Source organism: Gymnoscopelus microlampas (assembly GCF_963454915.1).
Source record: "Gymnoscopelus microlampas genome assembly, chromosome: 5".
Classification (NCBI taxonomy): Eukaryota; Metazoa; Chordata; class Actinopteri; order Myctophiformes; family Myctophidae; genus Gymnoscopelus; species Gymnoscopelus microlampas.
Genome location: NC_139942.1, coordinates 9,491,318 through 9,516,252, shown reverse-complemented (window position 1 = coordinate 9,516,252; position 24,935 = coordinate 9,491,318). Strand labels below are relative to the sequence as shown.

At 43.5% G+C, this 24,935-nt stretch overlaps 2 protein-coding genes across 2 annotated transcripts in view; both read left to right on the top strand.

The window, feature by feature from the left end:
• Window positions 1–13,036, top strand: part of LOC311044768 (Fc receptor-like protein 5) — a 39,670-nt gene extending 26,634 nt beyond the window's left edge. Inside the window, exons 3-7 of the mRNA XM_084056547.1 lie at window positions 10,037–10,198; window positions 10,663–10,764; window positions 10,863–11,120; window positions 11,216–11,344; window positions 12,928–13,036. Of these exons, the coding sequence (XP_083912673.1) occupies window positions 10,037–10,198; window positions 10,663–10,764; window positions 10,863–11,120; window positions 11,216–11,344; window positions 12,928–12,986 (710 nt within the window). The 3' untranslated portion in view covers window positions 12,987–13,036. The remainder of the gene's footprint in view (window positions 1–10,036; window positions 10,199–10,662; window positions 10,765–10,862; window positions 11,121–11,215; window positions 11,345–12,927) is intronic.
• Window positions 13,037–15,101: 2,065 nt separating this feature from the next.
• On the top strand, window positions 15,102–22,330 carry LOC311045702 (butyrophilin subfamily 2 member A1-like). Its single transcript, XM_084057662.1, has 9 exons — window positions 15,102–15,242; window positions 16,640–16,981; window positions 17,229–17,504; window positions 18,439–18,549; window positions 18,706–18,732; window positions 19,363–19,382; window positions 19,603–19,711; window positions 20,156–20,666; window positions 22,019–22,330. The coding sequence occupies exons 1-9, from the start codon at window positions 15,125–15,127 to the stop codon at window positions 22,146–22,148; spliced, it is 1,644 nt and encodes a 547-aa protein (XP_083913788.1). The 5' UTR covers window positions 15,102–15,124; the 3' UTR covers window positions 22,149–22,330.
• The last annotated feature ends 2,605 nt before the right edge of the window (window positions 22,331–24,935 follow it).

Genomic DNA, 24,935 nt, shown 5'->3' with positions numbered 1-24,935 from the left:
CCCAAACTAAATTCATCTTTGACTATACACCCCAACCCCAAAAAAATATCTTGCATTATGAACCAATATCTCTGCACCCCTCCCCTTACTCACCCCACAGGAACTTCATAACTCCTCCCCTACATACACGAGAATATTTATTTTACTCGTGGACACGCAGTATCATCTTGTAGACACAAGATTTTGAAAAAACATTAAATAGATATAGAACTTTTTAACACATTAGGAAGGCAATCAGTGTGAGTGTGCAAAGAGGGATGGGCGTGGTTATGGAGGTTAGTGTAGAGCTGTCAGAACCGAGTATCTACTGGGTGCCTAGACAGAGGGGAGTATGAGGGGTGGGTCTGGTCTAGAGTATAGTGGGCCTAGGGTTCCCCTCAGGTGGGTAGAGGGGAGTATGGGGGTTACTGGATTGCTCCCTGGGCACTTGGAGCGCAGAAGAGCAAAGTTAGGAGGCAAGGAGACCCTGAGCTTCTGATCTCCCCCATGTCCGACGTGCAAAACCTCCAACAGAAATTATACGCCATTTCAATGAAGACAGTTCTGCAAACGATACATGAAAGATAAACTTGTATCTTTGCCAGATCTCACTCTAAGTAGGCTTAGGGAGCCTGCGCTCTCCTCGTTCTCAGCTCCTCCAAAAGCAACTCAGCATTTGGGATGCAAACAATTTCTAAGTCACGGCACGCTGGAGGACGGAGTGAGGAGGAGGCAGAAATTAAGGTATTTGAATTTAGCTAATGCGTGAGGCTGAGAGGAGTGTCCCTATGTCGCCTGGCTCACTGGATAGTCCCACTGGTCCCAAGTGGACCTCCACGCTGGCTCCCGAGATAGGCACTCTTGAGTTAGCATAGGTAGTGCGGACAGTCCCCAGTGGTGGTGGTTGTAAGACCTCCATATGTTGCAAGACTGTGTCAGGCAGACAGTCGTGTCCCTATATATACTGGTCCCAAATGGACCTCCTGGCGGGTCTGGCTGGCTCCTATGTCCGAGATAGGCGCTTGTGAGTTGGCACAGGTAGTGAGGAGGGTCGGCCCCCCATAGTGGTGGTTGTAAGACCTCTACGTGGTGGTGCATGACTGTGTGTCAGGCAGACAAGTGTCTATGTCGGACTGGCTCATAGGAGAGTCGGTGGTGGCTGACCATTAATATTCCCAGGGGCCCCCAGTGACTTATCATTATGGCTCAGAGCGTCCTCTCCCCTCTCCAGAACAAAACATTGGTGTATGCCGAAAGCAATGCTTGTTTGTTGGCCCCGTTATGGGCGTGGAGGTCGGTTAGATTGGGATTCTATGGGGAGACTGGAGCCCAGGGCGTCATGGGCTGTCCCCTATACGTACCGTCTTGCTGTTAAAATTACCCAGAAAAAAAGATTAGGGTTCAAGCTTATTGCCAGCAGTACCAATCACAAAATAAGGACATGTGAAATTATTTTTGCACTAAAACCTCACACAACTACTAGTCTCAGGATAGGAGACGTCTGTGACAAGCACATCTGAACCTTATCCACGCCACACTCCTCCACCACCCCTGCCTAGACACCCAGTAGAAGACACTAGATACATGTTGTGATAGCTCTGTGATGACTTGTACATCCTCTCTTGGCCCATAAGGGGCCATTTCTCTCCACAGTATCCCCCACTGAGGAGTCCATCTTCCCCATAGACCAGACAAGTGGCCATTTCTTTCCAACTGAGTGTAGTGTTCTGAGCTTATACTATTTTCACAATGTTTTCCTCTTTCTTACCCAATATTTGAGATAATATTGAGTCTTAAGAGCATTTAAATTGTAACGTTAGAAATGTGCAGATACCCTGTATACACTTATACTGTATGTTGGTTTGTTTACTGTTGAGTGAGAAAACAATGTTGCACATAAAGGTAACCATCTGGGGACCCCCCAAAATCCTTTGGGGGACCCCCAGTTTGGGAACGGGACACCTTTACAAACAAATTGGTGTGGACATTTCTCTGTAAGGAATTTCTTCCAAGATTTGTGTAATATTCCCAGTCTATCACTTGGCAGCCATGTTTTTACAAATGTCACAGTACCACCCAGTAATAATTAATTTATTCCTTATTGGTATCCAAATACATTTTTAAAGCTTCAACAGAATGTGAATTACATGTATAGGCGATTAATTCACCGATCCTGGGCATTATAGTATGTGGAAAAGGGAGAAATGTCCAATTACATTGTTAAATATGCTTATAAACAATTGCTTTAATATGTAATTGTACTTATAATCACTTGCTTATAATTTATATATGCTAATTGGATTCCTAGATCACCAAAACATGGGGTTAGGCACCAAAATTACTTGTGTAGGGCAAATAATGAAGGAGTAATGGTCTTTTATAAGGAACTGGTGGCGGCCATCTTGAAAATTTGACATTTCTAATGATCAGATTTCGGTAAACTTTTGATATGTTATTAAGTACACCTGATACTACAATAAACCATTGAGAAACCTTTTGTTCAAATTATTTTTGGGTCAAACCATATTTTCAGCCGCCTATTACCCCCCCCTCCCCTGAGACGCCCCTGCGTATGTGTGTGTGTGTGTGTGTGTGTGTGTGTGTGTGTGTGTGTGTGTGTGTGTGTGTGTGTGCGTGTGTGCGTGCGCGTGTGCGTGCGCGTGCGCGTGCGTGTGTATGTGTGTGTGTGTGTGTGTGTGTGTGTGTGTGTGTGTATGCGTGTGGTTAGATCCATACTTCTGTTTTCACCATTGGTGCTCTCTAAGTCTGTACATAAGGTGTGTGCGTGCGTGTCTACATGTCAAACAACACTCAATGAGTTTCAGTCAGTCGGTTTGTCAGCATGAAATTTACATCAACCTACACGATATCATGTGAGTATTTTATTACTTTTATTACTGTTCAATAAGGATAATTATGCACATCTTGTACCTGTTTTAGGACAGGTGCTGGATAACAAGGCAGAGATCATAGAGAAAATTAAATATCTGTTCACTGCTTTATCGCTCTCATACAAATATATTCACAATGCAATGTTTAAACCATGTAGGACTTCATCAGAAAAAGCCACCATAGTAATTATCTATGCAAAGTAAGGACACATTCAATTCAGGCCTAATAGCAACAAGATCCAACGGCCCTGGCTGCTTCGATATTTTCATTATACAAAATATTCAGCATTCTCCTATGACATCCAAGCATTACTACCCTTTATGTAAAATATACCATAACAACCCAAACTAGAAAAAGTGCTCCTCGGAGGAGTCGGAGCACAGGTCTCCGCCAGGTCAGGTAGGTTATTGTGGGCCAGCAATGTTCAGAATTTGATAATCAGGCTGGAATATAAAAAATCGGACGGAACCATCTTGATCACTTGACTATAGAGATAATGTGTACTGATTTGCATGATGTTTGGACAAAATTTGTAGGAGTAATATAAAAAGTTTATATTGATTGTTCTTCATCATCAACATCATCATCATCATTATTATTATTATTATTATTATTATTATTATTATTATTATTATCTTATTATTATTATTATTATTTGGCTATGCAGACGTAACAGGGTTTTCAGTGTTTGGTGTGCTCATGTGACTGTGTAGTAGTGATGCGCGGGTCGGGTTTTTTCATGACCCGCCCCGCCCCGCCCCGCCACGGAACGCAACCCGCCTCAACCCGCCCCGCGAACCCATATATAAATCTATGGCTCAACCCGCCCCGCGGGTTTTTTTTTTTTATTCTGTAAAATTATGGTTAGAAAATAATCCCCAAGTGTATTCAAACTGTTTTATTGTTATTATTCTTATTCTTATTAGGAATAAAGACAAAACAAGAGCATGTTATTATTTTTTATTTTTTTGCGTGTGAGAGCGCGTGACCCGCTCACCCTCAGCAGTGATGTTGCTAGGTTTTCAATGTAATGGGTCCTGGGATGCAAGAGTGGTCTTTTAGATGGGTCCCAGGGACATTTTATGGGTCCCCAATTACACGCCCCCCCCCCTATCGTTTTCTTTGATCTCCAATCTCCATATCTTCTATGCGTGTGTGACTGTGTACATTATATCCTGATGCAGTGGATCTCAACCTTTTCAGGCAGCGACCCCCCAAAATAATCATATTTTAACTGGGGATCCCCCACCCTGAGGAATTAGGAGTTGAGGCACACGTGAAAATAGCAGATCTAGATCAGTGCGACCCGTTCCTGCTTTTCAAGACCGATACCGATATATATACATATATTAAAAAATCATAAATATATTTTTTCAAATGTATATGATTCTGTAGTATTAGCACACCTTATGGTAAGAAATACTAGTAGTGGGCAACAGGTGGATTTAACATACCTTTGACCAATAGAATACATTTAATCATAGAACCTTTTAATCATTATTATTATTTTATTTTGTATTATTTATGAATGTAGAATTTATTTTTACTATTTATTGTGTAGACTGAAAACACTGGCTTACAGTGGAAGTATTGGCAAATAAAGAAATAGGAATTCAAGAAATAATGAAGACAAATACTGACAATGCCTATGAACATTGGCTTGCAGTTATTGCACATAGTCAACATGCAATAATACTATTAGGCTTGTCATTGAGAAAGGAAAATAAAGTTGTCTTTTTGAGGAGAAGTGGAACCTTATAAGTCACTTTAAGTTTAGCATGAGGGAGAGGGTCTACCCTCTTCAGGGAATTAATTGTTATGATATCTCTAAGCTACAGAAAACATCCAGTTGCCTATTAAACATACACAAGACACAGACGATAGACAACCGGTTACTTACAGCTGCCATTAATTAGTGCTTTTGTTTGCCTTTGTGGTCAAATCAGGGTCAAATGCATAGGATCAACGAGCCATCGTTAACCTGCTAATGTTACACAGCTGATTGGCAACATGCGTTAATCCACCACTCACTATGATCTCCAAGCAAGTGGGAGAACACTCTAAAATCGGGGATTTTACTTTGGCTGGTCAATTTAAGATGACAACAGCAACAAAGATTAGTAGTAGACCTGTATGTATGATGATCAGTTATTATTCCAGACAGTGGTCTATCCAAGACGTTTTAACACGTTTAAGAGCAGGTCCTCATGCCGTCTCTCTCTCTCTCTCTGTGTGTGTAGCGTAGACTAACAGCGAGGGGCTGTGCTGCTGCTTCTGCCACACAACGCCGTTTAACCGAGTTATACTTCTCCAGTACAACGGTGTCTAACCGGAGAGTTATACTTCTCCACCAACGGTGCCTAACCGAGAGAGTCCATGTAGATCACAGCTGACAAATATTATATATTATCGGAGCTAATCGGAGCTGCGTCCCATGGACGCACTAGAGTTGTCATGAATGCGTCCTTTCGCAATATGGTGCGTCAGCGACGCAGGACGCAGGCCTACGAACATCTCTGCCTCAGCCCGCATCATTTTCTCCGAAATTCTGACTTGACCCACCCGCGCCGCGGGTTGACCCGCGGGTCCCGCGGGTTACGGGTCAACCCGCGCATCACTACTGTGTAGATATACAGTATTATTTCTACATGAAGCCACATTGTAATTGTAAATTGACAGTCCTTTTGGTGTGAGCATAATATATGCACTACTTGTCTGCATGCATCAGGAAGAGCACAAGGTGTTTGAATTTGCTGTAATTGTCTGCAATATTTCCCAACCGGGGGTCCGGGCCCCCATGTTGGGCACCAAAGATCACAGGGGGGCCATGAGGACATGTCTGTTTAGATGTAGTCCAACATTTTAACTTTTTTTTGTTTGCTTTTTTGGGTCATTATATTGTAAAAAGTTGTGAGGTTGTAGCTATTTTCGTCGTGTGAGAAGTATATAGGGCTTAATAACATATCTGAAAAACACAAGTGTGTGTTTGTGTGTGTTTGTGTGTGTGCGTGTCCATGTACATGTAGGGGTAATTTAGCTTGTGTCATAATGTAAGAAGGGGGGCTTCTAGGTAAAAAGGTGGGGGACCACTGCTTCATGGTTTGAACCGTACAAAGGGATGAGCAGACAGCAGCAGTAGGCTGTCTGGGTTGAGGAGGAAAACGTTATTTTTGGGAAACATGTTCTAGAACTCTCCCTCTTCAGGATGGCGGGTGGTGTTCGTACCGCTAGTTTGAGCAAGACCCGGTAAGGGGACACGCTGTGATTGGCCAGTAGTCGCTGTGATTGACAGTTCTGCCTTGTTGAGCGTTTTTGCAACTATGCCTAAACCTAACCTTATTCCTAAACCTAACCTCAGTAAAATGATGCCTAAAGCTAACCTTATTCTTAACCCTAACCTCAGTAAAATGATGTCTAAAGCTAACCTTATTCCTAACCCTAACCTCAGTAAAATGATGCCTAAACCTAACCTTATTCCTAACCCTAACCTTGGTAAAATGATGCCTAAAGCTAACCTTATTCCTAACCCTAACCTCAGTAAAATGATGCCTAAAGCTATAACCATATATTCCTAACCCTAACCTCAGTAAAATGATGCCTAAAGCTAACCTTATTCTTAACCCTAACCTCAGTAAAACAAGACCAGGAGACCTGGTTCTGCCAGACCCAGAATAAATTCCCTTTTATGTCCATGTATGGACGAAAGGGGGACGAAATTCAGAGGTCCCTTTTATGCCCATGTATGGATGAAAGGGGGACAGACTTTTCCACAAAGTGGACAGACTTTTATGCCCATGTATGGACGAAAGGGGGACAAAGCCTCATGTAGGCCGACCCCTTGGGTCTGGCAATTATGTCTAAAGCTAACCTTATTCCTAACCTAGCATTTAATCGGAGAAAATAAATTGTCTGCAAAAAGTAGCGTTGGATCGGGGAAAATCTACACGATGGCAGTGAGATTCGAACCTGACGACTGCGGACTGGGAGTCTAACGATTAGAGACAAGTGGCCAAGTTGCTCAAATTAACGGTACTAGCACCACTCGCTTGCAGGATGAGCAGAGCGGAGCTCCTCAGTGGCATGGGAAGCTGAGAAATAGACATGCTAGGTGCTCCACGTCACATGCAGCACCCACCATCCTAAACCATAGCTGCAGCTGTTTTAAAAGCAGTGGCGGGGTGGAGAGTAGATTTGAGTGAGTGTAGATGTGTGCAGCAGCAGTACATGTGATCAATGAGGAAGTGTCTGCTCCTTAGTTTGGTTTCGTGTCACAGTGGTTTTCTGTGACAGGATGGAACAGACCACTGGAAATACTGTATGTGGATGATATGACTCTGGTCCAGACATGGAGGTCCCATGTAGCCTGCCACACCCTCCAACAGAACCTGAAGTGTTAAATGGCAAAAAAGGGAAAACTTAAAAAGCCTTTATTCAATTGGTTAATGCATGGCAAGAAAAAAACATATTTGTATTGCTTTTACTCTTTTCAAAAACGTATGAGTTTCTTTTTTTCTCTACAAGACCCTGAATGGTCTTAGCATCTGTAATGGAGCATAAAATGAAACTCAATCCACAAACAAAATTCAGTTGTACTTGTCACTGGCATCAGTGGCATGAGACATAAACCGGACCTGCCCACACTCACCATTGACCAGAACATACTTGAAGTCTGTGACACAGTCCAGGTCCTGGGGATCACCATTCAAAGTGACGTGAAATGGCAATGGGACAGTCAGGTGGACTACATGTTGACCTCAGCCAATAGCAAGCTGTTTGTCCTGTGTCGCCTGAAGAAATGTGGGATGTGAAACCCTGAATTGGTTTCAATCTACACAGGCTATGTGCGTCTGATGCTGGAGTGTGCAGTCCCAGTCTGGTACAGTTCCTTGAATGTTACGGGCTTGCAAAATCATACATGACCGGAGGTATACTCAGAGTTTGCACTTTAGATGCTCCAAAAGAGTCTGACATTTGCCTGGGACCCAACCTAGTGAAAATAGCTTCACAGCGCGTTGTGAGCTTGTGTATCTGCTATTTTCACTACATCTTAGACTTTAAAAAAAAATGTATTTATAGAAATTATTAGATTTCTTTACATTTTATTTATTGAATCTTTATTTTATGTAGGAAACAAAACAGGACATAATTACTCGCAACCCATAAAAATTGGTCCGCGGCCCAAACACGGTTCCCAACCCACTGCTCTCTGCTAGTCTAGCAGAGAGGCACACTAGACTGTGTCTGAACTTTGCCAAACACATATGAGGGGATTAAAGGTGTGTGGGTGCACTGTACGCACATCTAGATCACCTGTGGTCTGCAGTACAGTTATATAGTTGGATAATGAACTGATTAATGTACGTGGCAAAGTGAAAGATTATTGACAACACACACACAAAATGAGCTATTGCAGTGGTTCTCAAAGTGGGGTCTATTTGAAAATAGCTGATCTACAGGCTCACAACTAACCCCCCCCCCCCCTTCTCTCTCTCTCTCTCTCTCTCTCTCTCTCTCTCTCTCTCTCTCTCTCTCTCTCTCCACACAGTGGTGTATCTCCTCGTCTACTGTGGACCTGCTCAGACAGATGGTGAGACAACTTCAATGCAAGGCATTATGGGTAGTGTGAGACAGTGTTCCAACCATCCAGTTAAAACACATTATTACACAATATTGATTCATATTTCATCAACACTTCCTACCGGAGTTTTGCGAGCCGACCTTTTGCACTGGTGGACGCACCTGGCATAATCTCGTGGACTAATAGCCCATCTTTCTTTAACATAAGCAATTAAATCATTTTAAAATCAATGAAATTGTTTTATTGCGTCTTGTGTTAATAGCCTATATTAATTGCTTTATTATGTAGCCATGTTATAAGCGGGATAATGAATGGTGAGCAGATCACTGTTGAGAAATAAAGTCCTTCACGGTGATAAAGACCCCTCTGCTTCATGTCAGGGTCTATTCACACTATGGGGGGTTATTTCTCAACAATGACCTGCTCACCATTCACTATCCCTTGCATATTGTCCATACAGGCCATTAGTCCATATTAGCCCTGTCTGTTAGAAGACATCTTTTTATGCCCCTATCCATTTTACACTAAACTGAAACAGAGCAGTGGGTGATTGAATGCATTACTTTAGCTTTATGAGAATCACATAGCAGTCTGTGCTGTATCGTGTGTACGACAGAACAAGAGCTGATTTCTCATGATAACTTGATCTCCACATTAAAACATGGAAAAATATGATGTAATGATGTTGCCTGTAGTGACGTGTCTGTGTGTGATCGCCCCCTACTGGGTCTACAGAAAGTGTTATTTGAGCTGCCAGTGCTTTTCTTCCATGCATTCCTGTGGTAAAGACGTGCTAGGAGGAATGCCATGCAACTCGTTTCAGTGCTCATCAACTCAACTCAACTCTACTCAAACTTTATTTATAAAGCACATAATACAACGACCAAAGGTCAACCAAAGTGCTGTACAGGTTAAAACAAAGAAACAACACTGAACAAAGACAAAGAAAACAAAAAGAGGCATAACAAATAATGCATTGCAAAGAGAAATAAAAAGGGCTAAAAACTGCATTACAAAGTTATACAATTTACACAATCAAACAGTGTCAAAGGTCACAGTGAAAAAAATGTGTCTTCAATAAAGACTTAAAGGCCTCTAGTGAAGGAGCAGAGTGAATATGGAGGGACAGGTTGTTCCAGAGTCTAGAGCCAGCCGCTGCAAAGGCCCGCTCACCTCTGGTCTTATAACTAGATTTGAGCTCAGTCAAGATCGACTGGTCAGCTGACCTCAGCGCTCTGGCTGGGATGTACGGCTCTATGAGCTCTGATAAAAACGAGGGGGCGGGGGGCAGCCCATTTTGGGCTTTAAAAACAAACAGTTAAGATCTTAAAATCAATTCTCAATGTAACTTTCCTATTATGCAAAGGGTCAGAGCAACACTCACAAGCAGCAAACATTGAGCAGAGGAGTGTGGCTCGGTACATGTGTAACATTCTGGACATGATGTCCAAAACTCTCCACCGCTCAAAACAACACTTTCTCTGGACACTTATTTCTAATGACATCACATAATGTCTTCAGATAGACATTTGTATCTCTCCCTCTCATCACTGTGTTCTTTCTTTCTTTTTTTCTTCCTGCCCCCAGTGTCTCTGAGAGTCCTTCCTGACAAATCTCAGTTCTTTAAATCTGAGTCCATCTCACTGAGTTGTGAGGAAGAAGGGAGATCTGTGCCAGGCTGGTCTGTGAGAAGACACACCAGTACCAGAGGGAATGGAACCTGCAACAGTGAATGGGGAGAAACCAAAGGTATGTCAATATAAGTAAGCCATTAGGCCCATAGGGTAGGTGCCTGTCTCCTGTGAGGCAGTTTGATACACAAGTCCATTCCCTGGACATGACGCTACTATGTCACAGGGCTTTACTCCCAATGCCAACCCATGTCTTTGGTATGACCCGACCGGGGAATCAAACCCCGACCATCCCAGTCTCAGGGCAGACACTCTAACCACAAGGCCACTGAGACGGTATGTGGTTAAGACTTGTGTGTTAACCACATTTTCAACACTATAATTACATCTTTTCATTGTAGATATAAATCAGTCTTTTTGTGTTTTACTTAATGCATCTAGAATTTCAGTTAATTGTCCAGACCGACCGACCGACCGACCGACCGACCGACCGACCGATTGATTGACTGGTTGATTGATTGATTGATTGATAGATAGCTTTTAACTGAAATCTCTCTTTCTTTTCATTGGGATTGTGTGTAGGAGCATCGTGCACCATGTACCTGTATCCTTGGGACAGTGGAGTTTACTGGTGTCAGTCCGAGTCAGAAGAACTCAGCAACATCATCAACTTTATGATCTCTGGTATACAGTCAATATACGTAACAATACATTTCATCTAGTTTGTGGAGCCACCTGACCAACCACAACATGTTCATAACTCAATATGCTGGTGGTTCTAGATGGAGATGTGTTCCTGGAGAGCCCTGTTCTTCCTGTGACGGAGGGAAGTGATGTCACACTCCACTGCTTTTACAAAGACAAGACAACTAATCCAACCTCCGACCTCCAAGCTGATTTCTATAAAGACGGATCCCTCATCAGGACTGAGTCTACAGGACAGATGACCATCCACAATGTCAACAAATCTGATGAAGGATTCTACAAGTGTCACATCTCTGACCTTGGAGAATCAGCAGAGAGCTGGATGGAAGTGACAGGTGAGTCGTGAGCCTTTTGTAGGATTATTTGACCGTTTTCACCATGAGAAGATGAACCAGTGTGTGGATACTGAAAACCGTTGTTCTCTTTGCAGATTCATCTACCACCCCCCCTGCACCCCCCCTCATGTCTCTGTCCAGACTGATCATTCACCTACTGGTGCTCAGTCCTTACGTGGCGTCAACCATCCTCTACATCTCCATACTGAGAGACAGAGCTAGAGGTGAGACAAACCCGGGGACATGTGTCATTTTTTGATTTGAGCTAAAAAAGCATTATTTTACACTTTGGCTATTTTTGAAAAATCGTGAAAATGTGTGCAAATCTTTGAATATATATGTTTTTAAAGCGAACATTTTTAACTCAAAACTTTGCTTCTGGGGGTTCCCTGGAACAAGATATTTTGATGGGGGTCCGCGGCCAAATGCATATCATTTTGGGGGTCCTTGACATGAAAAAGATTGAGCACCACTGATATAGAAACATATGTTTTTCAGAATACTGTTGAGATTTAGGACACATGTAGAATCGGCTTCAGGGTTCAATGGGTTAACCTGTGGCCTTCATACTGCTACTCATATACAGAGACAGGATTAGAGGTAAAGGCCACAGCCGCCACACTAATAAACCGTCCCTCTGTGTCCTGGGATCTAGATCCTCGATCCTAGGATTTAGGACCTAGATCTATAGAAAAGGTTGGGAACTGCTGTCCTAGATCCTATAGGACCACCATCATTGTCTCCGCCAGGCCGAAGGCATGGCGAGAGAGTATGTTTTACCCTCCGTCCGTCCGTGTGTCCGTCCGTCCGTGTGTGTGTGTGTCCCTCCTGTCTGTGTGTTACCAGCTAATCTCCGACACCGTTGGCCCGGTCGCTCCGAAACTGTGCACACACACTCCCTGGATGCCAATTCAGAACCTCTGCCCCAATGTTTTCACATGGGCCTGTTATAGCGCCACCAGGAGGCCGATTTGTGCAAAACACATTTTTTTACATTACTCCTACAGATTTTATCCAAACGTCATGCAAATCGGTATACAGTATCTCTATAGTCATGTGATCAACACGGATCTGTCCGATTTCCCATATTCCATCCTCATTGCCTATGGTTGGCTTCCAAAGTTTGCAGGATTGGTCCGTTTTGAACAAAAAGCCTCAAACCATGAACGCAGCTTGCGATTTCCGTGAAATTTCACACGCACATTCCCACTAGGCCGAGGAAGAAATGCCACCCTTTTCACATTGGCCTGTTATAGCGCCACCAGCAGGTCTAATTTAGCAAAACACATTTTTGGAACAAAATGCCTCAAATCATGAATGCAGTGTCTGATTGCCATGAAAGAACTAAGAATAAATGGCACCCTTTTCACATTGGCCTATTATAGTGCCACCAGGAGGCCAGAATAACGTACCTGACCTGACGGAGACCTGTGCTCCGAGGAGCACTTTTTCTAGTTTATTGTGTATCTGCTGTACAGCAGCCGTCCTCATGGCACTCTCTCCTTACTACTGCTGCTTCCTGTTGCACCAGAAGCTTGTTGTGTGCATGTAGGCTACTTAAGAAAACCACAGAGGCTACAGATATGCATATAGTATATCTCTGCCTATCTTTGTTTTGTTTTTTCCTGTCAATTGTGAAGACCATTTCTGGCTTGGTGAACTCTTCAGTATACAGTAGCTGATATTATGAACTCCTCTCTCTCTCTCTCTCTCTGTGTCTCTCTCTCTCTCTCTCTCTCTCTCTCTCTCTCTCTCTCTCTCTCTCTCTCTCTCTCTCTCTCTCTCTCTCTCTCTCTCTCTCTCTTAGCTGCAGCCAATGCGAGGAGAAGAGGCATCAATGATGTCATCATGGAGGTAGCCGTTTAGCCAATCAGAACTGTTGAATGTGACACCACTGCCTGTCACACAGTCCACTGTCTGACGGGTAGATGGGTGTGTTTAACTCCTGTTCAGGTCAACACATATGATGGATCATCTCTCACACGCACACACACGCACGCACGCACGCACGCACACACACACACACACACACACACACACACAGGATTTTTTTCTGTTTTCTTTTTTTTAATCATATTTTTGGATCAATTCGAAGTTCGAACACAAAAGAAGTGTGGAAATCTGGTCACCTCCGGGTGTTTTGTGTCTGTAGTTTGTACCAAACAACAGTTCCAGACTGAATTGTTTGTAGCTCCAATATGTTTACTTTATGTGGAACGTATCTGGCTTTGGAGACAAAAATGCTCCATACGTACTGGAGGTTTGTGTGGTTGTTTTTTTCACCCTATAGCCAGCAGTCCTGCCCAGCATTCTCACTTCTGCTTCCTCTGACTGTGCTGTTTGTGTTGCTTGTCATGCCAGAAAACAATGCATATTATGTCTGTTGAAATTATATCTTTTGTAGACCAACCTTAATGAAGTCCTGTCGGATAGTCCGGATACAGTACATAATTTGCTTGGCAAGACTCAGTAAAGAAAGGCAAACAAACAAACACACACGCGCACACGCACACGGCACACGCACACACACACACATGCACGCACGCACACACACACACGACAGTTACATCCATATATGCCATCATCTTCATGTGTGCGTGGGTGCGTGTCACAATTTACAGGTACTCTTTTAGGTTTTCAATTTGCTTCTGTTTTCAACCACATCTGTAGGCTACTGTACTTGTGGAAACAGTCAGAAATGTATTATAAATTACTATAAACTATCTTGATTTTTCTAGACCTTGCAGGATGTAGAATTCTAATGACTATTTTTGAATTGATTTGTACTGTAAGCTTCCTGCTTCTGTCTTTCAAAGACATTCATTGCATGTAGAAGGAAGATTACATAAATACATGTACAATATCCATCGATCGATATTATTGTTGTGTTGTAGTTGTTGTTGTTGTTGTTGTTGTTGTTGTTGTTGTTGTTGTTGTTGTTGTTGTTGTTGTTGTTGTTGTTGTTGTGGAGGGCAGTTTTTCCTCTTGCTATTAATTGTTATGTGAACTGATTTGAAGATTTTAAACTGTAAAATGTAATTTTTATGAGTGCTTGAACTATCACTGCCCACCAAGGGACTGGTGTTGGAAATGGTCTTCAGCTCTGAATTTAAACCAGTTCAGTAGAATGGTTCATAATTCAGTGTGTGTGTGCGATACTTCACACAACGCTTCTGCAACTGTTAATGTTTGTACCTGTATCTTTCTAATAAAATAATAAACTAAACCAACAATAAACAGATGTTTCTCCACAAAACCCAATGTGCACAGTGCCTACACAAAAGACACAGACAAGTGTGTGTGTGATTGCGTGTGCTGGCAGCACACCTGTGGGAAGCTGTGGTTTACATTAGTTTCAGGTGTGTGAGAGCTGAGCTAGTTGTGTACACCGTTGAACATGTCCTGAACACGCCTCACTGTAGTGTACAAGTTACAACTGCATATAAATGACACGTTAGCACTGTTCAATCCAGGCTCAGCTGTGTTAAACAAAAGTCTAACCTTTTCTCCTTTATACAGTATATTTTCGCAGGACAGGGTGTGCTATTTCTATTCATGCATGATCTAGCAAATCATACGAAGGGGTAATTTACCTTTGTGAACTCAAGGCCCACCTGGGTGTGTCAAGCTGGTCAGGGCTTAGATATAAATGCAATAAATGCAATACTTCATTATTCTGCTTTTCAAAGGGCTTTGTATTATGATCCTTCAATCCTTTTTTCTGATGAGGTTTGTCCATATTGGTATAGATGGAATGTTTTTCTTGGTGTTTTCAGTGCATTGGGAAGTGTATAGAAATGCATTCTGTACTTATAATAGAATGCATTAAAACTGCAGAGCCACAGCAACCTCTACTGGGACAAATGTAATAGGTAAGTCATACAGTAGCTACTGTACGAAGATGTGCAAAAAAAAAACAAGCACCGCCCAATATTACAGACTGTACACAAGTTTAGTTCATACACATATCTGCACTCCTCCATACGACAAAGGAGCAGGGCATCATGGCGATCTCCTCTTTTTCCTTCCAAGTCAGTATCAGTGCTGTGAACTCATGGATGTGGATTTATCTCCATCTTTTCCTGCTATTATGGACCAGCTGCTACAGCACATCTGTCACAGGTAACGTTAAGTATACAGTGGGGTCATCACCATGCCAGCTTGTGATGGACATTTTCATATTTTATTTTTGCTATGGACATACAAAATAAGTGGTCAATAATATTACCAGAAATACTGCAGTAGCCCTAAATGTATAGCCTACTAATGGACTCATAATGTACCATAGATAGTGGTAGTAAAATTATAGTATTTTTGCATTAAGCTCTGAGCCACCTAACCACAACAAACTCAATCTACTAGCTCATAACACTTTTTTCTTTTCTTTTCTTGCCAAAAATGGGTGCAAGGGTTAAAGTGGTTATCTATTCTGAACAAAACCTGGAGACTGTGAAATCATCCACTGTATGCTGGCAGGTGGCATTATGTGCCATTGTCCTAGTCTATTCTGTTTGGGATTTCATTAAGTGGGTCTTATCAGTACAGACAGTGCTTCCATAACACGTTACATGAGCAAAAGGAGCTCTTAGCTGCAACGGTGAGTGGGTGCATATTACAGATCATATGGTTATTACTACAGAGACTACGGGCCTTTCAGAGGACAGAGTTACTTGAGGACATGCAGAGGTAGATATACCAGCTAAACTAGTTTCGTGTTTGTCGAGAAGTTTCAATGGTTGTGGTTTCCACTGAGTATGGAAAGAGTAAGTATTCTAGCTTGATGATAAAGTCTTAATGTAATGTAAGGAATGCAAATACAACAATGTAAAAATGCACTTGAGAGTCAAAACAGCTGCATACATGATGACAGATTAATGATGGGTATGACAGGATTTAAAGGAATGCAGTGTCACTACTAGGCTGATGCAAGGCCTCAAAAGTGTGATAAGAGGTGAAGAAATCCTGCATGATTTGCAACAAATCTAACAGATCCTCCTGATCACATGACTATAGAGATCATATGTACCGATTTGCGTGATTGGATAAAAGTACTGTCAAAATATTTTTTGTTGCAAAAAGCGTCCTCCTGGTGGCGCTATAACAGGCCCATGTGAAACATTTGGGGCAGAGGTTCTGCTCTCGCATCCAGGGAGTGTGTGTGCACAGTTTCGCTGCGATCAAGCCAACGGTGCCGGAGCAGAGATTAGCTGTCCACAGACGGACACGCGGACGGACGGACAGGGTGCAAAACATAGTCTCGGCTATGCCTTTCGGCCTGGCGCACACCTTTTAGCCTAAATGTTTTGCCGTACCTCCATGCTGTTTACATTTTGCAATCGATCAAAAAACATTATGTTGATGAGTACAAAATCCAACTGAGACTTTATTCTTTTCAGAGTTCCTCTGCAATCAAACACACCTGTGGTCAATCGTCAATCACAGAGTCCATGTTCATCCGTGTCTCTGCTTATTGAATTCCACACTATCACTATACTAAAACAATTTTGTTTTGTTTGAAGGACAACATCAGGTGATCGGGTCCTCTCAGCCCGTGCTGGCCAAAGTGGGAGATGATGTGATCCTTCCATGTCACATTGAACCTTCTGTCAGTGCAGCCAAGTGGACCGTGGAGTGGACCAGACATGGCCTGAAGCCAGAATATGTGCACATGCTCCAACATGGAGGAGTGATTTCTGATGTTCTGAACCCGCTGTACAAAAAGAGGACGTCTCTGTTCCACGAGGAGCTTCCTCATGGAAACATCTCACTGAAGCTGTCCAGGGTGCAGCTCTCAGACGAGGGGAAGTTCAAGTGTTTTGTTACGAACCTGCGCAGCAGCAGAGAGATCCAGCTACTTGTTGGTAAGATTATGGTCAATACATGGACGTGAAAACAACAACAAAGGAAAGAACAGGACAGAATAACTTTAATTAATAAAAAATGATTGTTGAGCAAGAATTTTCAAATTCCAATCCTGAACTGTTGAACTGCTACAGTAGCCAGGGTTCAAATTGTACAAATTGTACAAATTGTATAAGGACAGACAGACAGACAGACAGACAGACAGACAGACAGACAGATAATGATGATGTTTATTTATTTTCGCAGGGGCTGTGTCTCAGCCAGTGATCTCAGTAATTGGATCAATAGACGAAGGCTTATCTTTGACATGTGATTCTGGGTGCTGGTTTCCACAACCTGAGGTGTCTTGGCTGGACAGTGAGGGAAACAACTTCACTGCTGAATCCTCCGTGACAGACCGACCTTCTCAACACTGTTATGCTGTCCAGAGCAATGTGACAGTGAGAGGAGCTGGACATGTGACCTGCAGAGTTCATCTACCACGCTTCAACCACACGGTTGAGACACGCTATGACATCCCAGGTAATGAATGTTTCCATCGCTCTTTAATGCCTTGAAGAACCTCTGTAAAGACCTCCGTCACACTGTAAGACTGTATTCAGTCATTTGTAATTCTTTTTTTAATAAATGGATAGTTCTGGTCATTGATTAAGACTGCTCAGCCAATGTGTGTTCAAAACTGTTGTAAAACTCTTTAAACCCACATCTGAGAGTGACTGCATGACATCAGTATTACTGCACCAAAGAGATTATCTCAAAATGTCAGACTTTATTCTGAATTTGATTTGATTTGTCATGTTAGGCAAGAAATAGGCAATGCAGTCGCTCAATAATGATTAATTTAACATTTAGTATACCTATAAATCCCTTATCAGACGACGTCACGCTGATAGCAGTCAGGATGCGTGCGCAGGCCGGCTTCACAAGAACCCGACCGCTCATAAGATGCAATGGAAAAGAAGTTACGTCACTCAACGTGTAAAAATGTATTCCATCAAACTTTCAGCTGCAGTTTTCCCCCCTGTGCGGAGGAATCAGGCGTAGGATGTTTTCTGTCATCTCTCACTCTTGAAATATATACTCCTTGGTTTCTGTTGTGTGTAAGCAATTATAGCAAATTCTTAAAACAGTTTTACTCAAAACCCTTCCTCCAGTCATTGTGATTAACGTATACGCTCAGTGTCAGTAAATGTACATTCATTAATAAATGCACATTTATTCACGTGTTAATATGTACATTTATGCAGAGTGACTGACTGTACCATGCAGGACACATGGCTGTTATGGAGACAAGACAGGAATCAAACCTGTGGGCTTTGGGCCACAGGACAGTGGATTGAACCATTTTAACACTACTGTTGATAGGGTCAATTTGATTGTATAACAGTTGTGTCATGGTTCACTGTCTTTCAGAGGTTATGACTATAACTAATAATGATAACTATTATTCACACAGGGAAGGAGAGTAGACTAAATGCAGGATGGATTGCAGGGATTGTGATTACAGTGATCTTGCTGGCATCAATACTGGGTGGTTATTTCTACTGGAAAAAGAAGGAGAAAACCGGTAAGCCTTCAAATGTTTAACTAACTTATTTATCAAATGTATATTTATAAATCCATCTATCTATAATGATAATAATGACTAGTGTCTCCACACTGACCAACCACTGTCTTCACACTGACCAACCACTGTCTCACATCTCTACTTTTATACAACCAGACAAAGACATCACCGACGAACAAAAAAGTAAGTGTGTGTGTGTATGTGTGTGTGTGTGTGTGTGTGTGTGTGTGTGCGTGCGTGCGTGCGTGCGTGCGTGCGTACAACTATCTCGCCTCAATAATCAGAGTCAGATTGTCCATGTATCCTATTCATGTGTCGATAGTGGCAGCGGTGGCCTAGTGGTTAGATAGTGGCTAGGTTGATACCGGAAGGTCCCTAGTTCGATTCCCCAATTCATCACATCAATCATGAATCACCGCTGAATAGCCCTTGAGCAAGGCTTCCATGCAGGGTCTGGTTGTAAATAAGTTCCGCACTTAGTCCAACACCCTGGGTAAACAACAAACTTTGCTTTGCTTTGTTCAGCACCACTGAAGAGGGTTAGGGTTAGTGTTAGGGATCTCTCTCTCCCCCCTCCGGGCTCTGACACAGGCTCACAGCTGGAAGACGGTTTACAGAAATGATCGTTCATCACTGTCAGTGTGGATGCTCATATAGTTATCGTTATACTTATAGTGCTGGGTGTGAACTGCCCTTCAGCCTACAAAAAGACTATTCCAAACAATTCTATAAAACTAATGTTTTTTTTGTTTTTTTTACAAATAAACCATTTGGAATGTAATTTTATTCTTGCCTTTTTTTCACCCGATATAGAACTACTGAAGAAGGTACATGTAAGTATAAGTAGTGTATTGTTCACATAATTTTGTAAGGCAACAGTACCGTATAGAAAGCTCCTCTGTCCTACAGAGCGTAATAAGTTGTTTTTTGTTTCATTTACAGTTCATAGTAATGCTGGACATTCAGTGTGTTGGGATTCGTTGGGCAGCAGACATTGTTGTGTATCATTGTGTATTTGTTTCAAACTCTAAAATGGGTTTCTGATGTTTTTAGAAGGAGCAGTACCAGCTGAACAGCAAACCTAGAGGTCTCTGTCTTATCATTGTCAATGAGAAGTTTAAGGATTCTAAAAAGAAACGAGCTGGAGCGATCAAGGATGCTGGTATGATTGTTGTGTGGATACTGTTACAAATACCCTCATACTCTTTACTGTTGTTTGTTTGTAAAGGTATAATCTATAAATTGAAGATCATTCTATCTTTGTCACAAATTGCTCTCTACAAGCATGTCAACTTGACATGAAAACTAAACACTATGCTGTAAGTGATTGTTTGCTGTTTGAAGCTTAACCACAAGCTTAAAAGCCTTATTTTGTACCTAGTACTTCAGTGTTGCATGGGGAAAATAGCTATGCTCACAAAGCTTTGCACCACGGCACGTTGTGCTTATAGATCTGCTATTTTCAGTATATTTGACAATCGTTGAATTTTTGAATTGTTTTGAATATTTTGAATTTGTGAGTTTTATTTATCCTATGACCAAAAAAAACAGGGACACCAGGTTGAAAATGATTAGTGAGTGAAGGGTGTTTGTTTTCCTCCTGCAGATCAAGTGGGACGTTTATTTGACATGCTAGGGTTCAGGGTGTTGATGTGTAAAGACCAAACCAAGAGACAAATGAAGATGACACTGGAATGCATCTCTTCTTTGAAGAACATCAGTGAACTACAGAAGTTAAATGCAAAGGAATGGTCCGTTAAAGACACAGACTTCACTGCCCTGCGTGTAGAGGAACCTCTACAGCACACAGATGCCTTTGTTTGCTACATTAGTAGTCACGGATACGAGGGTGGTGTTGTGGGGACTGATGAGGAGATCCTCTTCATTAAAGACATAACTACACCTTTTAATGTAGAGAACTGTCCCGTCCTGGAGAACAAACCCAAACTGTTCTTATTTGATGCTGGCCTGGAGGGACAGAGTGAAGAACATTCCATGGAAGACCATTTTCTGGTCGCCATAGCAAACAAGGAGGGTCATTGTTCATATCATGACAAAGTGTATGGGTCCGATTTCACACAGGCTGTGTGCAAGCAACTGCATGAAGGCCATGAAAGGTAATGCTCAAAATAATTAAACATTTGAAAAGAAAACGTGAATCTAACTATATAAATGGCGACCGACTTCCGCACCCTCGGTGTCCACACCCCACAGCTCTGTTATCGAATAAACAACGCACCGCCAGACCACATGTGGCCAACTGACTCGCCACGGCGGCCGCGCTGAATTTACGCCTCGCGTAGGGGACATCTCACTGCGCAATACACCTTTTCCACCGCGCAACATAATTAATTCTACTCACCAAATGTCGGACAAAACGGAAGGGGAGGCAGCTTCGTACCGTTTACCGTGCGCACGACCTCATCACCACAACAGCAGCCAGCCGCTGCGGGGGGTTTTTCCTTTTTTTCCAAACTTTTTTTTTGGTCACCATTTTCTCCAGGCACCATTTCTGGTGTAACGTGCGGCAGCATGCGCTGGGCTGCCAGGTTTGCACAGCCAGCGCCAGCAACAAGCAACCACCTTCATGAAAAGAAAAAAAACACCGAAATGGTCCGCCATGTTCCAGGGGGGTCCCCGCGCGTCCCAACACTCCACAGGGGGTCCGTCGACCAGCAGGGGGTCCGCGGGGGTCCCCCTCAAACATCAAAAATATATTTTTTTCAATTTTTCAATTTTTTTTTTTTTACTTTTCCACAGTTTTACTCCGGCGATTTGGGTCCCCCAATATACACGCGGCCACGCTGGGCCCCGTGCGCGGCTGGGGTTGAGGGGGGCGTAGCCCCCCGAAACTCTAGTATAATATAGACTGATAAATGAATATTATTAGGGAATGTTAAGTCAAACTTGGTCAACAACATTTTTAAGCGGTGCCAGCCGCATCTAAAAAGGACATTGTGTGTTTATATATATATATATATATATATATATATATATATATATATATATATATATATATACACACTTCTACTGCGTGTAGGCCTGCTGCAATGTTTACATTACAACATAATGTTCAGTCAATAGGCTATATGCACAGCAGCCTTCCTTCACATGTCTTACCAATTAGACTAATTAAGGCTCTGTGTAGCACAGTGGTTATCGTATTCATTTAAAGGACCCCCATAACTCAGAGAGTGTACAAATGGAATCAAATTAACCCGCACGGGTACATTTGGTTCCATTTGTACACTCTCTGAGTTACACACCCGTAAGGGGCAATTTGGAACCCGCTCAAGGAACCATGAGGGTCCCTGGACCACACTTTGAGACCCACTGGTGTAGCAGAGTGTTTCCAGTGAGCCAACATGAACGATATCAGCAGCCTGACTTTGTTTGACCAGAATGGAACACAACATTTAATTAGCATCATTGGTAGAATAATTGTTGTTGTGTTGTTTGTGTGTTACAGCGGTGGCGAAATCCAGGCTATTCTCAAAAAGGCCATCAAGGAGGTGATCAAGAAGAAGCCACCAGCAGGGTGGGACAAGCCGCAGATTCCTTTGGTTAGAAACAATCTGAAGAAAAACCTGGTGTTCTAACCCAGTGTTCTCAACCTTTTCAGGCCGCAACCCCCATACATAATCATATTTGAACTGGAGACCCCCCAAAATAATCATATTTGAACTGGAGAGCCCTCAAAATGATCATATTTGCACTGGGGAACCCCAAAATAATCATATTTGGACTGGGGACGCCCACTCTTGACAATTTGGCCTCTACCTTCTGAGCCATTGGCACTCACTGCGCACTATGGTATTCCCCAGGAGGTTTGGGAAAGAGTATATCGCTTGTTTTTGGCTCCGCCAGGTCAAAAGGCACGGCCGAGACTACGCTTTGCACCCTGTCCGTCCGTCCGTCCGTCCGTCCGTGTGTCTGTCTGTTGTCCCGTCCGTCTGTGAACAGCTAATCTCCGGCACTGTTGGCTTCATCGCACTGAAACTGTGCACACACACTCCCTGGATGCCAATTCAGAGCCTCATGGTGGCGCTATAACAGGCCTGTAACAGAGGACTAGGACCTCTACAGTTGCTAGAATAGAGCTGGTACACTATAGACCGTGATTCCGGTAAAAGAGTCACAGGAGAGGAGCTTGGTTCAGTTGCTTTACTTCTGATACGTGCGGTCTACAAAACACAAAATACAAATTGCCTTTAGCATATAATATAACATAAATCAACAATCAAATTATTGTTACATGAAACATCACGGTTCAAATAAACAGTGGGTACTGCACAGCTAGTAGCCATCAACAAACAGTTCACAGAAAGTACAGTCACTGTAATATATTCAAACATACATAATATAAAACAGCACATGATAATAACATAAAGTATCGCATCATATTCTAAACAAACAATAAGACACTTACTTTTACTGGCATGAACACACACACACAGTCAGAGAAATAGCACTGCTCCTCATGTCAAACAAAGTCAAACTGGCTGAGTGAGAGCACACAAGCTGAACATAATCGCTCATTAGGTGAGCATCAACTGACTGGGAAAGGAACACCAGCTGAAACTAGTCGTTAATTAGATGCATCAAAGCATTGCTGGGTCAACATGACTTCTAAACTAGTCGTTAATTAGATGCATCAAAGCATTGCTGGGTCAACATGACTTCTATGTCAACGAGGACTGCTGAGTCAACGAGGGCTTTCCTACACAGCCGCCCCCAAATGTCTACTTAAACATTTGAACATAAACAGGAAAGTCTTTCAGGGGTCCTCCTGGTCAGGAAGACTCGGTAGCTGCACCAGGCGAGACACAGGGCGCAGGTAAATCTTGTCTTTCACCTGTACAGATGCGGTGCGGACGCGTCCGTCAGCTCCAGGGTATGTCTGAGTGACCCTCCCGACCGGCCAGAGGGCCCGAGGGAGTTGCGGGTCCACAATGAGGACCACCTGACCGACGGACAGCTCTTTGCCGTCCTTCCTCCACTTCTGCCTCTCTTGTAGACCTGGCAAATAGTAGCGGATGAAGGTGGACCAGAAATGGTCAGCCAACACTTGACTGTGTCTCCAGCGACGCTTCCCAAGGAGGTCACTGGAGTCGTAGACAGCTTGTGGCAGGGACGAATCCCGGCGTCCCATGATGAGGATGTTCGGAGTGATGGGATCTGGATCCGCAACATCCGAGGAGAGGTAGCCTAATGGTTTGGCGTTCATGATACCCTCCACTTCAATGAGGACTGTCCGGAGGACGGTCTCGGACACCGTCTGGTCTTTAAGGATGACCTTGAGGGCAGTCTTCACTGACTTTACCTCTCTCTCCCACGTTCCGCCGAAGTGCGGTGCACTCGGAGGGTTGAAACAGAACGTGATTTTCTGCATGGCCAGCTGTTCCTTCAGTCTGGGCGCCATCTCAGCAAACGATTCCTGCAGTTCTCTGTCCGCTCCGACAAAGTTGGTGCCATTATCGGAAAGAAGTTCGAACGGAGTGCCTCGACGTGAGATGAATCGTCTCAGGGACATCAGGAAAGCATCAGAGTCCATGCTTTCCAGGAGGTCAAGGTGTATGCAACGAGTAGTCATGCATTTGTACACAACCCCCCATCTCTTCTCGTTACGGCGTCCTATCTTGACTTGGAATGGCCCGAAGCAGTCCACTCCAGTGGAATAGAACGGGGGCTTGTAAAGACGTAGGCGAGAAGGTGGAAGGTCAGCCATCTTGGGCACGTCAGGCTTTGCTCGCCACAGCTGGCATTCTCGACAGGAGTGCTGATGCTTGCGGATTGCTTCTCTCCCACGGAGGACCCAGTATTTACGGCGTAGACCAGCAAGTACTCTCTCTGGCCCAGGATGGAGAAGAGTCTGGTCGTAATCTTGGATGAGCAGCCTTGTCAGGGGATGCTGTGGATCCAAGACGATTGGATGGATGGCGTCAATCTCCAGGTTCTCTGCTCTGCGTAGCCTACCTCCAACTGTGAGGAGGCCAGTGACATGATCATACTCTGGGGCTAGCGAGCTCAGCCGACTGTCGGAGGGAAGAGCCCTATCTGACTTGAGGGCCTTGACCTCCTCCGGGAACGAGTCCGTCTGGGCACGTAGGATGAGGGCCCTCTCGGCATTCAGGTAGTCCGCTGCCTCGAGTTGATCTGAGGTGTGAGAATCAGCCGCCCCGTGAAGGGACCTGGCTGTCGCATGAATGAGCTCCTTCCATGAAGAGAAGTCTTCGACGGCAGGTAACTGGGGAGCGGGAGAGATGGTCACATTACCAATGATGGCGGATTTCCTCAGCTCACCGTCATCGGAATCAGGTTCAGCTGAGGGCATGGTAGGCCATTGATCTTCAGGTAAGTAGAGGAACTCTGGTCCCATGTGCCAT